The sequence below is a fragment of the Dromiciops gliroides genome, chromosome 3 (assembly GCF_019393635.1).
Source record: "Dromiciops gliroides isolate mDroGli1 chromosome 3, mDroGli1.pri, whole genome shotgun sequence".
Taxonomy (NCBI): domain Eukaryota; kingdom Metazoa; phylum Chordata; class Mammalia; order Microbiotheria; family Microbiotheriidae; genus Dromiciops; species Dromiciops gliroides.
In genome coordinates, this window is record NC_057863.1 from 488,673,603 (window position 1) to 488,691,925 (window position 18,323).

General features: G+C 35.7%; 1 protein-coding gene across 3 annotated transcripts in view; it reads left to right on the forward strand.

The window, feature by feature from the left end:
- Positions 1-17,207, forward strand: part of ZDHHC20 (zinc finger DHHC-type palmitoyltransferase 20) — a 92,191-nt gene extending 74,984 nt beyond the window's left edge. For 2 of the 3 annotated variants that reach the window (XM_043995915.1, XM_043995917.1), the window contains 5 exons: positions 1,079-1,205; positions 4,879-4,965; positions 11,380-11,471; positions 12,558-12,624; positions 13,724-17,207. In XM_043995915.1, coding sequence (XP_043851850.1) covers positions 1,079-1,205; positions 4,879-4,965; positions 11,380-11,471; positions 12,558-12,595 — 344 coding nt within the window. In that variant the 3' untranslated portion in view covers positions 12,596-12,624; positions 13,724-17,207. The other variant, XM_043995916.1, reaches the window with a different exon arrangement.
- The last annotated feature ends 1,116 nt before the right edge of the window (positions 17,208-18,323 follow it).

Below are 18,323 nucleotides of genomic sequence, written 5' to 3' on the forward strand. Positions count from 1 at the left end.
ATTGGAATTAGTCATACTAAGCCAAAGGCAAATATGTATAATTAATGTTAGAGTGAAAAGGAAACTCATTCCAAGATTTTTTTATGAGGTTAAAAATGACTCTTTTTTTAATTAAAATTTGGAAACTCAACCATTAGAATAACACTCAACATTTTTTGCAAGTAGAGTTTTTTTAAATGAGACTTCAAGATCCCTGCTTTCAGAAGGTATTTCCATTAAAGAAGTGAGGGATGAGCAAAAGGATGGGGGAAAATGTTGACAGTAGGAGGGAAAATTAAAAACCATATTAAGCTCTTTGGAAAATGTTTTTGCATGGTGTTAACAGGTCAGTATCTGATCTTAGTAATTGGTTGGTCTTTATTATGAATTTTTAGAATGATCCTTATACTGCTTTTCTCACCAGGTAGTGAGTAGGAATGCTTTGTAAACCTTTAAAAATTATTTAAATATTAGTTGCTACCATTAATTTTACTATTACTCTTAGTCCAATTAACTATCCATGCAAATTTGCATGACCCATAAGCCTAGGAGCTAAAAAAAAAGTTTCACATAATTGAGAATTTTTATAAGATCTGAAAATATAAACCATAGCAGGGGTCTGCATGTACTTTCTAAGCTTACAATGTACTTTAGTCAACCTAGGATCTCATCTTTTTTGGGCAATCCAGTGGGATAGATGACAAGTCATTCATGCCTCTTCATACTTTTTGACTCTCCTCTTTATCTTTCTATAAATCCTCCACAGAGATTATCTGTGGAAATGTGCAGACAATAACCCATGCCTGTCTCTACAGTATTATAGAAATATGAGCTACTCTAGTGTGTCTATGTGCATAGATATCTTATCTCTTGTGGTGGAGAGTCCTAAAATTTTTTTTCATTAAAAATATTCCCCCACATCTAATTATATTTTTGAATCTATCTATTCTTTTCTAAATAGAGACCTTTTTCCAAGAACATGCTTGGTCTAAAATGTTTTTCTTCTGCCATTGTATGGGATGTAACAGAAGAAAATGTTTTATTGTCAGCCTCCTCACAAACAGTATGTTGCTTAGTTTCTTGGTTTTATTTTTAACAGAAGCATTCCGTGCACCTGTATTTCTAAATGGGCCTGACAAAAATGGTTTCTCTCTTGGATGGAGTAAAAATTGGAGACAAGTTTTTGGAGATGAAAGAAAATATTGGTTATTTCCCATCTTTACCAGGTAAGTTATCTTAGCTTGAAATCTGGTCACAGAAGTGGTGGATTCAATGAAATTCTTAGTCTTATTTGCTGAGGTATGACAAATGGGCCTTTGGAACATAGAATGGGAGAAAGGAAGTCAATGTGTTTCTTGCATTCAAAAACTTAATATACATAACTTTTTCATTATCTGTTTCTTTGTATCCTATAAGCCATTGCTAACATAGAATAGCAAGAATTTATTCTAAATTTGAAAGTAAATTGAAATATCAAATAGTATTGGAGGTTGTACTTGGGCAATATAGCATAATGGCAATAGCACTAGAAACACTGAGTTTAAATCCTAGCTCTAATGCTTACTGGCTCTGTGACCCTAGATAGTTCACTTAGTTTTTACAAACCTTGTTTTTCCTCATCTGTTAAATGGTGACCATAATACTTGTACCACCTACTTTACAGGGGAGTTTTGAGGAAAACACTTTTATAAACCTCACAGTGCCATGTAAATGTGAATTAATACATACTTGATATTAAAAGTTCTCATAAAGTTGAAAAATGTTTATTAAATTCCTTATTATCCAACATTCAAGGAGTGGAGTCAGTTTAATCAAATAATCTACTTAATAGAGAGTTGCTACATATTACACATGAATTAAATTTTTATAGATAACTAAAATATAATAAAATCATGAAAATTATACAGAATATAATTTTTTTAAATTAAGGATACTTCAGAATCTTATAGTGCTTCATGGTCATCATTATAAATATCAGTTAGCAATTTCCATATTATGGTGATCATGGAGAATTCAGATTATGGTGAATCTGTATGACAGGTTTTTGTAATGGCTAGAGAGCTGGACCTGGAATCAGGAAAACTTGGGTTCAAATCTGGCCTCAAACAATTATTGCCTGTATAACCCCGGGCAAGTCACTGTCTACCTCAGTTTCCTCACCTGTTAAATGGGAATAATTGTAGCACCTACTTTCTAGGGTTTTTGTGAGTATAAAATGAGATATTTGTAAAGTATTTTGCAGACCTTTAACTGCTATATAAATGCTAGCTATTTTTTTTTGTTTTGTTTGGCGGGGCAATAAGGGTTAAGTGGCTTGTCCAGGGTCACACAGCTAGTAAGTGTTAAGTGTCTGAGGCTGGATTTGAACTCAGGTCCTCCTGAATCCAGGGCTGGTGCTCTATTCACCATGCCACCTAGCTGCCCCAATGCTAGCTATTTTTGATGCTGCTTTTCAGTAATCAGTGCTTCAGTGAATCTTACAAAAGGTCTCTTGGTCAATGAAATAGAATTAAGGAATTGAGTAGGCAATGGTGTGGGCAGCTAGGTAGCACAGTGAATAGAATGCCAGGCCTAGAGTTGGGAAGACCTTAGTTCAAATGTCACCTCAGACACTTATAAGCTTTGTGACCCTGGGCAAATCACATAACCCTATTTGCCTGAATTTCCTCATCTGTAAAATGAGCTGGAGAAACCACTCTAGTACCTTTGCCAAGAAAACTCTAAATGGAGTAACAAAGAGCCAGACATGATTGACACGAGCAGTAGGCAGTAGTGTAGATTTTGTTTATACCTTCTGATCTATATCTTTCAAAATGGTCCTCAGAGTCACCTAAAATCCTAATCACTTGAATATGTAATGTCTGAAGTAGTGAACTTGATAATGTTCTCAATTCCCACCATTGTGATCCTTGCTAAAACTTGAAACAAGAGGACACAGCTCATTGTTCTTCAAATAAGTGAATAACAGACATATATATAATATACATACATATACTTATAGTATTATATACAAATAATATTACCTAAAACATAGAACATATTAATAAATGGTAAATCAGTAATCCTCCAAACTGTTTGGTACTTGTTAAAAAATAGAAAAGTATAAGAGTGGAACATACTAAATAAGCATACAATCACATGTAGACATACAGTGCTCAGAAATCTAGCAAACTCAAAGATTACTAGGCAAACGATTATCTATTTGACAAGGAATGTTGGGAAAATTTTAAGACAGTTTGGCAGCAATTAAGTCTAGAGTAACATCTTATACTATAACATAGTAAACACCAACTTGATAAATGGTGCTAAATGTAAACAGTCACATTGTAGACAGAATAAGAAGGAGGTGTCCTCTATACCTGTAGTTAGGGGGAGGAATCATTACCTAAGCATGGAAGAAAGGAGAACAGAAAAATTACAACAATTACAATTTTGATTGTGTGAAATTAAAAGTTTTTTACTCAACAAAATCAGCTAGGATAAGAAAAGCTGTAAATTGATGGAAACCATTTCTATAAAAATCTGAAAAGATCAAAGTTAATATTACCTTGAGTTTCTACTGTATTGATTCTACAATTGATTTCTACTATATTGATTTTTATAGTTGAGTCTGTAGCTGCCTAAAGTCACCTTGCTGTGTCCTTGAGTTGAGCTCAGGAATTTAGCTTTCCCTCTGAGTTAATTTAAAGATATAATTAAAAGAAAAACTGTTATCTAACATACCTTATCTTTCTTTCTTTCTTTTTTTTTTTTTAAGTGAGGCAATTGGGGTTAAGTGACTTGCCCAGGGTCACACAGCTAGTAAGTGTCAAGTGTCTGAGGCCAGATTTGAACTCAGGTCCTCCTGACTCCAGGGCTGGTGCTCTATTCACTGCACCACCTAGCTGCCCCCATACCTTATCTTTAATGGCCTACAAATTGATATGTTATATTTCCACAAGGTATATTGTCCATCCCTGCCTCTTTTGGGACAATTAAGGAGAGTCTTTTCTCCCTACCAAACCTTCTTAGGAGCCAGGGAGTCTGCTATCCTTGGTCCACTAACAGTATCCTTAGAATGCAAATGGACCCCATAAATCAAGCAAGCTTTCCTTAATGACAGAGAGGGGTGATTACTATCACCATGTGAATGTTAGTCCCTTTTTCTTGATGTAACCAATCGTGTTGTCCTCACCCATGATGCTGCCAGTCCTATAACCAACTACATTGTTTTCCCCACCTACCCAACACTACAACAGTTGATGTAGGTCTTTTCTTACTTCTCTGTATTCAACATACTTGTCATTTCTTATAGCATAGTAACATTCCTTTACATTCATATACCACAATTTGTTTGACCACCCCCCAATTGATGACTTTGTTTCCAATTCTTTGTAACAAAAAATTCTTGCTTTTATTATTTTGGTATAATAGGGACTGACCTCCTTGAGTTATAAACCTAGTTGTGGAATCTTTGGGTCAAAGTGTATGGGCAATATAGTCACTTTATTTACATAATTCCAAATTGCTTTCTAAAATGGTTGTACTGATTTGTGAATCACCAGCAATCATGCCTCATTAATAATGTGTTCATAGCTTCCTTTCAGTACAACATTGATTATTCCCATCTTTCATCATCTTCATCAACTTGCAAAATGTGAATTAAGACCTCAGAGTTGTTTCAGTTTTCATTTCTCTCCTTGTTAGTGATATGGAGCATTCTTTCATATGATTTTTAATAGTTTGCAGTTCTTTTGAGAACTGCTCATATCCTGTGATCACTTATCTGTGGGGAAATGACTTTTGGTTATGTATATTACTCTCTTTCTATTATCTCAAAAGCAGGCGTCAAACCTGATTGCTTTAATTGAAGCAGGCTAGTAAAATTTAAAGTAATCACTAATGTTTTTAATGATGCAGTTTAGGTGATGGCATTAATTTTCCAACTCGTCTCATGATGGATACAGAACAGGTTGCTGGCACAAACCACCATGAACACACCAGGACGTGAGTAAGCCTTCCATCTTTTTTGTACATGTAAATAATGGGTTGCCTTTCATCTGTAGTACATTCAGTTCTGTAAATTAAGATAGTAGCAATATACATGCATTAAAAGTCAGCTGATTGGCATAGTTGAGGAAAGAGTTCTGGTTGGCTTAAATTTTTCCTGTTAACTGTGTTTCACCATTTATGTACAGAGTGTACAGCCTTGCACAGATGGTCAAGAATGGTGCTCAAGAATTCTTTCAGGTATTCATGATTGTACTAGTTAATCTTTTATTTATGTAGAAGCATATAGCATTTTATTAAATTCAGATCTTGTCTCTTAAACAAACCACCCATGACAGTTACCACATTCTTCATAAAAATACAAAGTTTAATCAAGCCTAATAAATCAAGGAAGACAGCATGGTAGAATGGATAAAGGAATCAGGAAGGCCTGAATTGAATCATACTTGACTCTTGACACATCCTGAGGCAAGTCATTTAACCTCCTAGTGTGCCAGTCTGCTCTTGTAGAAGGAATTTCCTTACTGAGAGTTCCCTATATCAGTGAAATCACAAGTACAGTCCAAATAATAATACTCCAATGGATCTTACCAATTTGGAGTTTCCTTCAGTGATGGAAAATCACAAATCACCCAAGCCTGCTCTCTTCTGCAACTCTTGTCCATTTCTTCCTGTAAGCTGGCACAGAACCTTTCCTCACCTTCAGCTGACATAGTGAAGTACTCTGGCAGTCCAGCTGTCGCCCCATCCCCATGGTCCCATGACTACCCCATCGGCTCTTTTTTTTTTTTTTTTTTTTTTGGCGAAGGGCAATGGGGGTTAAGTGACTTGGCCCAGGGTCACACAGCTAGTAAGTGTCAAGTGTCTGAGGCCAGATTTGAACTCAGGTACTCCTGAATCCAGGGCCGGTGTTTTATCCACTGTGCCACCTAGCTGCCCCTACTCCATCATCTCTTACTGCAACTTGCATATAGGTCAGTAGTTGTGGGTATTTTCATGGTTATTTCTTTCTTTATGTTATTAATAAGGGCCAAGTTTTTCTAGGCCTTTAGTATCTTCTCTTTTAGGTACTTTGCTTATCAGTCACCCAGTACCCTCACAATTGTTTTCTCTTCAGAAGGGATGTACTCTATATACAGTTGGTCCAGTACAACTGTTTTTTCCATCTTCGTTCTCTTTGGAGCCATTTCTACCTTCATGTAAACACACCTGGCACTGTGATGTTAGGGTCCAAGTGTGGTGATCCCACTCTTCTTGATGGTAAACACAGTTTGTTAGACTAGATGCTTTTTTAAAAATAGTATTTTGTTTTATTTTTTTCCAATTACACATAAAGATAGTTTTCAACATTCATTTTAGTAAGATTTTGAGTTCCAAATTTTTCTCTCTTCTCCCTTCCCAAAGCCAGAAAGCAGTCAGATACATATAGGTTGTACATTACAATCCTGTTAAACGTATTTCCACATCAGTCATGTTGTGAGAAAATCAGAACAAAAGGAAAAAAAAACAGAAGATGAAACAAAAAAACAAAATAGTGAATAGACTATATTCTGTAGTCTGTTTAGACTCTAAGTGGCTTGAAGATGACAGCTGGTTCTTTTCTTTGCTTCCCTAGCATTTAGCACAGTTTCTGAAACATATTAAATGTTTAATAATTGTTTGGTTAATAGTCATTTATACATCTGTTTTGCATTTTTCTTTCTATTTTTTGTCCTCCCGTTTTCATGCTTAGATGCCCTGGAATGACTTTGCTTATTTGGGTCTCTGGGCAAGCTTTCTTTAAACTGGTTTTTACTTTCTTCTGCTTTATAAGGCAACACAGCTCATAACTGACCATCATCCTTTTTTTTTTTTCTGAAGATTTTTCAAAATTAATTTCTATTCTAAACTAGTGTTAACTTTGTCCATCTTCGCTTGGCAAGTAGGGCAAATGTTTGCTGACTAAGGAACTCTGTGGGTTCTTTTGGTCTTTATTCTGTGGCAGAGCATTTACAACCATTAAGATTCTATGTAAAATTATTGTAATCCATGTCAACGAGGTTTCTGATTTCCCAACTGATTATTTGCTTAAGTAGTTTGAGGACTGCACTGCTTCAGTTGTATGCCATCTTTTTTTTATTATTAATCTTCTTGCTTTTTACCAATTTTGATCTTTGCCTTGTAAGTTGGTAGAGCTTGCACAGACACCTAATCTAAGAATAACTTCCATATCAGTAGAATAACACATTGTTTCATATTTGTAAAATATCTGGGTAGGTTTGGGGGAGGGTATTTTTTGCTGTTCTATTTGTGCTTGGCACTCGCTAATTCTTTTCTCAAAATTGTGCTTATTCTATAAATACGTGAGGCTTCTGTGTAATCTGTTAAGTATTTGGCCTCACTTTTCATGAAACACTTTCCTTTATATTCCTCTTGGTCCTCAGCTTTTCTCATCATGGCTTTCAAGTCACCAAGAGTGATAGTGTTTGTTGATAGAATTTGAAGGGTCTTATCAAGTTCTTCATAGAATTTCTCTACCTCTTCAACTTAAGCAAAAGATATTTTGCCCAAAGTATAATTATTTTCTGAACAGTCTTTTTTGCAAGTTGTACTTAAATTCAGTACCATAACATGAGATGGCCAGCTCTCCCTTACAATATCCTTTCTTGTACATCCTCTAGATTTATAGTATAACCAACTGATGTCTCTGCCTCTCCTAGGAATATCTGTGGCCCATCCTTCTATTTAACTACAGCTTCCTTCCTCTGGATTCTTTGAGAGCAAGAATGTCAAGCTTGATTTGATTTAGCTTCTCAAGCAGTATTCACTCATGAATCCCTGAGCAAGGATCTCACATTTTGACAACCAGCCATCAGATTAAAGTTTATAGAATACAGTCTAATCACTATGATTCTTAGCACCTATTTCTACCTCTGGGCCACATCACTGCAAAGCAAAGGGAGCCATGAAGGACTGAGGACCGGTTTAGATTTTTGACTTGTTTTTTGATGTTGTACTTCAGTGTGGTATGATAGGAAAGACTGTTGGATTTAGTCAGAAGACCTGAGTTCAAATACTAGCTTTACCACTTATTACCCATGTGACCTTACACAAATCACCTAACTTCTCTGGGCAGTGAGGGGGGTCGCTCTGCTCCTTTAAACCGTGGAATATAGTCAAAATTTTATTTAAATGTAATTCAGATAATGGAGGTTCTTATATGATAGGGTCTTCCACCTGTACCACTAGTGACCTTATTTGTACTACAAGTAGGGTCTAATTGCTACCCATATTGTATAGGGTTCTCACACCTTTCATCTAAGCACAGGAGATACTCTACTTGCTTCTCTCTGGGTTTGACCTATTCACTCTAAATTCCTCTCAGTAACAGTTCTGAATTCCCAGAGTCAGGCCACCACCACACAGTTACATTCAAACTCTCTCAGGGTCTTAGAGGTCAGCCTGTTGAGGAGAAATTCATTTTCCCTACTTTGAGGCCCCTTTCCAATGTGTTTTTTAACTATACAACCACACAGGGAAATGTATCCGCATAGTGCCTGATAGTTACACGATCATCCACTCACAATAATGACATCAATAAATACAACCATTTACTTAATAATGTAAAAGAAATCATAATATTACAGATAGTAATGTCAACAGGCATTTTGTTAAGCACTTAATATATACCAAGCATTGTGCCAAGCTCAGGGGATACAAATTTAGCAAAAAACGATTGTCCCTGCCCTCTAAGAGCTTAGATTCTAATGAGGGAAGACTATACATAAAAAGGAGCTGGAAAGGGAGAGCAAGTAGGAGAAAGGGAGGAGGAGAGTACCTGTGTGGGGGCATGGTGGCAAAGTCTTGAGAGTAAAGGATAACTGGTCTGGGCCTCTCCTCAAAGAGAAGGTTCTAGAAGGAACAGACCAATGATAGAAGGGGGCCCTTAGGGGCAGAGGGAGAAGGCAGCTGAATCATGATTACATGAATGACCAATATACTAAAGTAAATGCATAATTAATAAAATATATCACACTGTTCCTGCAAACTCACCTCATACTCTACCACTGTGCTCAATAAGTCTGATGAAGAGTTGGCTTCCCTTATAAGAATCTCTTATGGAAGCACATGAGGGAAGAAAGCTCTTGTACTTCGGGTAACTCACAACTCTGAATTTCTGGCTTCAGTGTTACTGGTCCATTCAGGACCATCTGTACCACAGGAACATGCCCTCCACTTGACTGTTGTTGATTCTCACCACCCTTTTAGCAGGGGAAATCCTCTTCTCTCTATTCAGACATAGCCTTTACAAACTTTTTCGGTTAATCGTCACACTTAAACAAGTTTAGAACGTGTTAGTTCTTGGTGTGGATAGTAGTTCTCTTTAAGCCAGAGTATGTAAACTAATGCAGCTGCTGTCTCTGGGCTCTGATATCCAGCCCAGCCTAACTAGGTATTAGAAGACACAATAACCAGAATACTCTGTCTGCTAAACATCCCTTTTTTCAAAACTGCTCAAAAAGCATCTCCATCTCTATCTGGCCGTTCCAGGTGTTCTGGTACCCAAATACTCATTAATCTGCTATCTCATTGATGTGATTGTTTCCTCTAATAATGCAGGTAGAACCTGTCCCTGCCTGCCTTACCTGTCAGTCAACAGTCATTTATTAAATGCTTACTATGTGCCTGGCACTGAGCTAAACACTGAGAATACAAAATACAAGCAAAAAGAAAGTCCCTGCCATCAAAGAGCTTGCATTCTAATGGGAAAGATGATGTATAAAAGGGAACTAAAGAAGGGATAGATAGCATAGGTCTGGGGGTGGGGGGGTTGCATAATAGAGAGAAATCCAGGGTATAGCCTGGTGAGAAATAAATGAGATTGTAGGAGGAGCCATTCAATCAGAGGTTGGGGCCACAAGAGCTGAGGCATATTTCTGAGGTATGAGTTCCAGGGATTAAGTGATCTTCTAAGATGAAGAGCTTTCTGGGACTTGATGGAGAAGTCCAGATTACAGCCTGGTGAAAAATAAAGAGGGCCTTATGTGAAACGTGTCCATGTTCTCCTAGAACACAGACTCAGCAGTTGTACCCAGCACTCAGGAGACCTTCCTCGCTTTCTCATAACAATTTGAGGTTGACAGTAGAGCATATGGGTTCTCCTTCAGTTATTGCCCACTATGCCCACACTGCCAGCCCATTTCTTTTTTGTTTACACATTTATTATCTCTTCCTTTGTTTTTACTTTGTAGTTTCTTATTTGTTTTATGTTCAGTCTGCTGACACTTTAGTGATAAGGATTTTTAATTCTTCGGAGAGTGTCATATTCTGTGATTTACATCCATACTACAATGTTGGCAGAATATTGGTATTTTTTAAAATGACCCTTTTGGGAAAGTGTGGGGCCTTGAAACCAGCTTTGCAATTTCCCAAAGGCAACACAACCAGCTCTTCTCCCTCCTGTTTAATCCTAGGCCTAATTCATTGTCTGTTTGCATCATCTATCCACAGCATCTTTATATGTACAAATAACCTCTACAAGTTATCCATCTAACTTGCCTATCATAATCTGGACAACCCAGGTAGAAGGCATCCTTCAGCCACTTAGTTTTCATGTTTACATTGTTAAATTCTTTTGAGTGGTTATGGCTTTTGCCCAAGACATCAAAAGAAGCTATAGAAAAATCACTGTGCTGAGCAGATCCACTACAAATTTATGTTACATGACTTCACCTGGGTCTTTACTGCTGCAAGGCAATTCTTTTACACTTCTGTAACTGAATCACAATTTCCACTCACCAGAGCAGCTCTTGTAAGCCTTTTGATTCCTCTAAAGACCTCCCATTACTCTTCCTCCCCCATCCTCTCAAAACTAAACCTTGCCTCATATTTTACAGAAAAAATTTGAAACTATTCTCCAAGAGCTCCCTTTTTTGCCCTCCTCCTCATATTATTCAGATGCTTTCTGCCCTGTCTCAGATGATGAGGTTGCCTCTCCCTGCTATGTTGTATAATATATTCATGAATTTAAACCAGAATGTAGGCTACTGGGAAAGTCTTTAAAACTTCTATAGTCTGATTTAATGACTCATGTCCAGCTCCTCCCTGCCCCCCCTTTCCATTAAGTGTCTACCAGTTCAATTGTAAAGTCCTTGAAGGCAGGGACTATCTTTTGCTTTTTTTTCTTTTTTAATATCCCCAGAACTTAACCTACTATCTGGTGCATAATTGATACTTAATAAATGTTTGTTGACTGGCGGACTATTATCCCAGAGTTGAATAAGATAAATAATACAGGAGGGGAAAGGAAACTTCTGATGGTAGTAACATGTCTTCCCAATTCTAGACAGATATTCCAAATTGCTACCAAATTTATGAAGTACCATTGGTGAATCTTAAATGATTAAATATATTATTTGTTGTTCTTTTCAGTTCTGGATCAACTCAAAGCTTTCCTGTTGGGCCACTTAGTGAATCAAAAAATTTCTTGTTGGCCACTGGATCAGAACAAGATGTCAGATCAGGTATTACATATTTATTCTATTCTATTCTAAAAATATGTATCCCAAAGTCTTCCTGCAGATTTAAGCTGAAAACTCTTCCTATACATACATACATACATACATACATACATACACACACATATACATACATAAATTTATGTTGTTTTCTTAGATTAGGTATGATTTAATAATTAGGTGTGCTATAGGTAAAATATAGTAGTTTTTAAGTGGGTGCAAAAATTATTATTATATGATGAGCTCTTATTGTAAAATGAACAAAATTATTATTGAAAAGACTGAGCAAGGAGTGGTGGCACACATTTATAGTCTCTGCTACTGGGGAGGCTGAGACCAGTAAATTGCTTGAGTCTGGGAGCTATATAGAACTGAACCTTTGTGCACAAAGTGAGGCATATCCATGATGAGCCTCTGGGAGCCAAGGCCCACCAGGCTGGGAGGTGAACCAGCCCCTCTTGGAAAAAAATGAGACCAGAAGGGGAATGAAGGCAGACTCTCCTGGGACCTTCCCCAAAATGGAGGCTTTACAAGTGGTTCACCAATGGGAGAGGGCAAGTGTGACTTGAGGGATAAGCAGGGCAAATGCATTGTAGACATACTAGGTGATCCAGGTCTAGGAGGTCACAGGTGCTGAGCAGAGTTTTGGGAGGGGCCAGCCATAGAGGCGGGGTATGAGTTTAAGTCCAGAGAAAGTCTGGAACAGGGCTGGGAGGGGAATAATTTGTAATGGTTCTGGTTGAGTATGTACTAACCTTAGAATGTATCTTGAAATTTACTTAAACCCTTATATAAGCTTGCCTTCTGAATTGTCAGCTTTGTCCTGCCCACTACATCATTTGTTTTAAATTTATGGGGAAGCATCACCATCTTATGGACTTGAATGGTCTAAGTGGCAGTATCTCTAAATGTAGCTTGCATTTTCACAACTGTTAGCAAAAATGTGATGCTATTGCTTATTTCTGGGTTTAGCGGCTGAACAGCTGAGGATGCCATATAAACAGGGTGATTACTGTATTATTTTTTTTTTGAAGTCTACCTTCTAGTTTCAAAATGGAGTAACTTTTTTTTCTTGTGGCAATCTGCTTTTAGGGATAAAGAACCAGGTTGCAGTTTCAATAGAAAGTTGATGGTCTGTTAACATTTGAATGAGAGTAAGGTAAGATTAACATAAAGACAATTTTTTTTATTATAGAAATGAATTTGTATGCATATTTTGTAATCACAAAAATGGTGGCTTTTTAAATCACAAAAAAAGTTTTATATATATAATTTTATTCAGCCATACCACTACTATGTTTACAACCCAAAGAGATCAAAGAAAAAGGGCCTAAGGAACAAAAATATGTATAGCATCTCTGTTATAATAAAAAACTGCAAACTAAAAAAATAAAGTTTGCTTATATTAACAATACCATTGCTGCTGCCTATGTGAGCAGTAGACCAGCCTGAGCATTTGGCTGAGTTTCACCTCTTCATTGTTCCTAGCAGCTCAGTCCTCGAAATTTCCTAACTGATTAATAAAACTGATAATTTAGTTTTATATAGACAGAATTAAGATCTTTATTTGTTTAAGAAAAAAGAAAAATGATTTATTAATTATTTAACAAATCATTTTTGCCCTTTTTTATCTTAGTCACAATTAGAGAAGAAAAAAAAGAGCCAAAGAATTATGAGCAATGAGATCGATAAGGGGTGGTAATATTTAATGTGGAAAAGATATAAGGCTCTAGGGCAGCTTACTTTTACTCAGATATATATAATATATAAAGGGTGCTAACTGCCCCTCATGTTCCCAGAAGAAAGAATTTAAGGAAATTAGTTTAAACTGCAACCAAAAACATTTGTCAGACATAAGTAATAATTTCTTGCAATGAAATTTGTTTACGCATTAGACTGAGTCCTGAGAGAGGTATAGAATCTTTCTCTTTTTTTCTCTCTCTGTGTATCTCTGTCTCTGTCTTTCTTCCACGTTCTCCCTTCTCCTTTCCTCTTCTCTTTTCAAGACTGTCTCTATATATGTATGTATGTATGGCTAATAAGTGGGAGCCCCTATTTTTAAGAATAAGGTGATTGTTTATCTAACGTGTCATTCGGGTGTGTTTCCTAAGAGGCAGTGTGGTATAGTGAAGAGAGCACCAGATGTGAAGTCAGAAGACCTAGCTTCAGGCCCATCTTCAGAACCTGACTACTCATATATTTTAATAAAATATAAAGTCAAATTTTTAATCAAGTACCAATCATTTGTGTTTTAATAGGTTTATGCAACATATTCTGCTTGAATTCTTTTTTATTTTATTTGGAAGAACTGATCAGTGGAATGAAACGAATCAAATATTACATAAGATGTATGAAAATGAAGTCTCTGTACAGATAAGTTGATGCTCATAAACATTACTGCTGAGCAGGAAATAAGACAGATGCCTTAAGAACCTTAAATGTGTGTTTATGCAACACTGACTTATCCTGCTCCAAAAGTGACTTGACTTTTTTTTAAATAATTACTTCATAAAATGCAATACTATGTTTTATCATACCAGATGTTTAGCTTAGTGTATAATTTTCTAAAAGCATGAATAACATCACAGTTATCTTAGTATATATAAAAACTGATACTCCAGAAAAAACAAGCAAATAGAATTCTGATATAGGAAATAGGTACAGGTACAGGTATAGGCAGCTCTATACATGGTTGAAATTCATTAGTAAGAATAGCATTCCTCTTGAAGATTTGTACTGTATATAAGGAGTCCAGTTACAGAGAATTCTTGCTTTTTATACTGGGCATTTGCAAGTTTTTAAATAGTTTTATACTGTTATAATTTTTTTAAAAAGGCCTTTTTTATTGGTGGTTGTGAAGTACCACTGAGAAGGAATTCAAATACCTGACTACAATCATTAAATTTAGCCAACATTCATAGGTCCTAGTCATATGCCATGCAGAGTAGCATGTGACTGGGGCTCAATGGAAACCTGGCAGTGTGGAGCTAAAAGGATATTTTAGCCTCATTCTGCTTTTTGGAGATATTCAGGGGATTTTGTACAAGCAGGGAAACTCTGAAGTACATTTGCTGCATGAAGATTCTTATGTCCTTTTAGTAATAGGGGGAACACTTAGTGAATAGAGGACCAAGGCATAAGTAAATTAGGGCAGGGCAGGGCAGTGACATTTTCCCTAAATTTTTTTAGAATACAGTACATTGAAAGTGTGTTTTAGTGTCATTTAAATTCCATTTAAAGGAGAAAATTATTAAGGGAAATTATTCTGTTCCATTAATGAAATGGAAACTGGCTGACCTCAGGAAATAGAGAATATAAATTGTGTAGTACATTACCAGTTCAACACAATATTCCCCACTTCCTAAGAAATGAAATCTAGTTTTGAATGTTGTTTGAATAAAAACATTTTAGGGGAGGAAGTATGTGTTTTAAAATCTAAGAACATACAGGTTGTGGGTTAATCTTCATTAATATACAACATGTATTTGTTAAATGGAAATAGCATAGGAATAGTTTCTGCTGTTTTTCAAGGTTTAGAATCTGAAGTACTCCCTCTGCTCCTGAGTCAAAACTAACTCAGTCTTTCTGGTAATGAATGTTTTAAAAATTAAGCCTCAATTTATTTAAACATAGGTGTTAGAAAGTTATCTCACACACCACCTCCCTCTCCAGAAAAATAGAGCCTACATATGTTGTTTGGTAAATGCTTCCAAAATGACTTAACCAGTTCAAGCATTAATATTTATTTAACTCCATATTTTAGCACTAATAGTGAACATTCTGGCCTTACTTTTCAGATGACTTACCTTATTTTAAAATTATTGAACTAATAATCAGCTTTTGAAATTATCTTCTTCCCTGAGAACAAAAGGAATAAATAAGCTTTAAAAATCCAGTTTGCAAACTCTAGAGTATTAATTTATGTCCAGTTTTATTCTTCAGTCTTATTAGGCTGTGTTCAGATTTGGATCATTCTTAAATAAGAGGTGGAAGGAACTTCATTTCCGGTCAAATGTACCAACTAATTTAATCTGACAGCATTCACTTTAGATATCTATAGATAGAGTAAATTGATTGTAATCAGAAATAATCTACTGGTGCTTCTGTCCATTGTTTGGCCTTTCATTGATCTGCATGTTTTTCATCATCAGACTTGTACAGGTACTTTAATGGTGCTTGGTATCTCTTCCAAATCCTTTTACTTTAATTCCCTAATTCTTTGAAAAACTAGCACATTAAGCTTCTTCCCTAATCCCTTATTATAAGCCTGTATAGTTTGGATTTGACTTACCAGCATGTATGATCTGATCTTAGTGTCTATCAGTCTGTTATCAACACATTAGCACCATTCTAGAATAATATTTGACTAAGTATGTGCCTGTTTACTGATGACCCAGTATTGAAGAAATCAGGGGCAGTGAGGAGACTGGTTTGGGGAAGGCTGCTACATCTATATTTGTTCTGGTGTTTGTTAACTAATACTATTAATCAATTTTCAAGACGACAAAATTTTTTAAATGAACATCTGTTTAAAAATCAAAAGAACTACTTTTTCCTTTGAACACTTGAAAAAATTAGCATTAATTGGAGAAAATAAAATTGAATTCCAAGTGATGTAGTTATTTTCAGTTAACAAATTAGAAAAGTGTTGTTTCACCAATATAGCTTAAATTTAGCTAGACATTCAGCACCTACAGTATCCTATAAGTATCACTACATGAAACCAAAGAGCAGCTGAACATGTTTACAAAAGTCCAGGTTCATCTTTATGTGGGGGTCTGCTTTTAATGTATTTTTACATATGTAGTGATCATATTAACACAAATGATCATTGTCATTTTCAATCCAATATGCAATGGTTACTTGAATTTTGTTTCCACAAGGTAGCTGATTTTGACCATGTTTACAGCATCACTTATTAGACCATCAAACATTTGGAATTTCTACACACTAATCTCTAAAGCAGATGTGTTAAGGGCTTAGTGTTAGGATTTCTAAATTGCTAGGACCTAAGAATTGACAGTGTCCTGCAGATTTCTACTGTTTACATTTTTGCCTAGGCCACAGAATAAAATTCTGTACATCAAAATACATGCAGAGCATATAACCTATTATTTAACTCTAAAGTGGTATTAAATTTATGACATTTTTGCGTTTTAGCCAGAATAAGGACCATATCCAATACTTCATTATGATTTTAGAACAATATGTAAAAATAAAATCCGTATGTTCCATATCTAGATTATGTATTTTTCAACCTGAATTCTAAATGAGTTTTTAAAAGTCCATATTTTTCTAATAACTTCATCTTACATTATTATATTGTGTTGCATAAAGAGGCAAAGAACTGTATTTAAGTCTGTATGGATCATACAGAGCCATGAAATATGTCAAGTTTATTATATTTGTATATGATTGTAGATGAGACTGTTCCTACTTAAAGGAAAACATGGCCACTTGTATTTTGAAATGATTTTTAAAAGAAATGCTTTTATATAAACAGATTTTAAATACATTTTGTTTTGGGTTTCTTCATATTTTTACTTGTATCATAAGTCATGTGTATAGTTTTTCACAAATGTAACATTGGACCATTACTTAATGTTGAATATTTGCATTCAACTTCTTGAGCTGTTTAGACATTAACATGAAGTTAAAACATTTTTAAGTTTCTTTTTTTTCTTCAAAAAATGATGTTCGATAACTTTATTAACTAAATAAAGATGAAATCCAGAAAATTAAGTATATTAACATTGTCTTTGTCCAAAATACAAATAAATACTTACAAGATCCATGGTTTTATTAGTATGGAGGATTTCCTCCTCACACACACACCCCCCTCCCCCCCATGTAATTATGTTTCTGTTGTATGAAGATTTCTGTGGCTGAAAAAAATTCATCACCAAGAGGCCCAACCTGTGAGGAGCCTCTCTTAATTTAGTGAGACGACAGGTATGCAGACCATCAGAGAACCCATACTCAAAACCTTACTACCATTCATTTGCCAGAGGTTGTATTCACCTTTTTTGGGCTTTTACCAAATAATGTAAATTAAATGTTTATTTTAAATTCTGTATACTTACATAAGTAAAGAGTCAAAACTCTGTAGGCTTAATGTTTGTCATTTAATAGAGGAAAGACACAATAATTGATATAAAGGGGAAAGTGATAACTGCAACTTCCTAATTATTATGAGAAAGCAATTTGGTTATCCCCAGTTTACAGACACTCTTGTTTATACACATTATCCCTGCCCTCAATGAGTTTGCGTTTTCCATTCATCCTGGAAAAGTGTTCCCTTATTCATTTATCCTCTAGATATTCTAGATTGAAGCTTTTAAACTGTGGGTAACAACCCCACAAATTTGGCAACAGTAAAAGATTACATATACCTATTTTATTTTATTTTTTCAGGGCAATGGGGGTTAAGTGACTTGCCCAGGGTCACACAGCTAGTAAGTATCAAGTGTCTGAGGCTGGATTTGAACTTAGGTACTCCTGAATCCAGGGCCAGTGCTTTATCCACTGCGCCACCTAGCTGCCCCCACGTACACCTATTTTATATGCCTATATACCCAGGGTCACATAAAAATTTCTGGAGCAAAAAGGGGTCATGAATAGAAAAAGGTTTAAGCCCTGCACTAGATCAAATGCATATTTATCCTCTAGATAAACGTCCTTCTTTTCCCTTTCTCAGTTTCCTCTGCTAAAAGGTACAAAAATCTGGAAGATGGGCCCAACATTTTGTGAACCAAACTCAGTGGGAATTTGGCCATATCTATCTTAAAGGAACTATGCCTAGATCTTACTTTTTTGAACAATAAAATACATTCAACTATGAACAAGGAACTATAAACA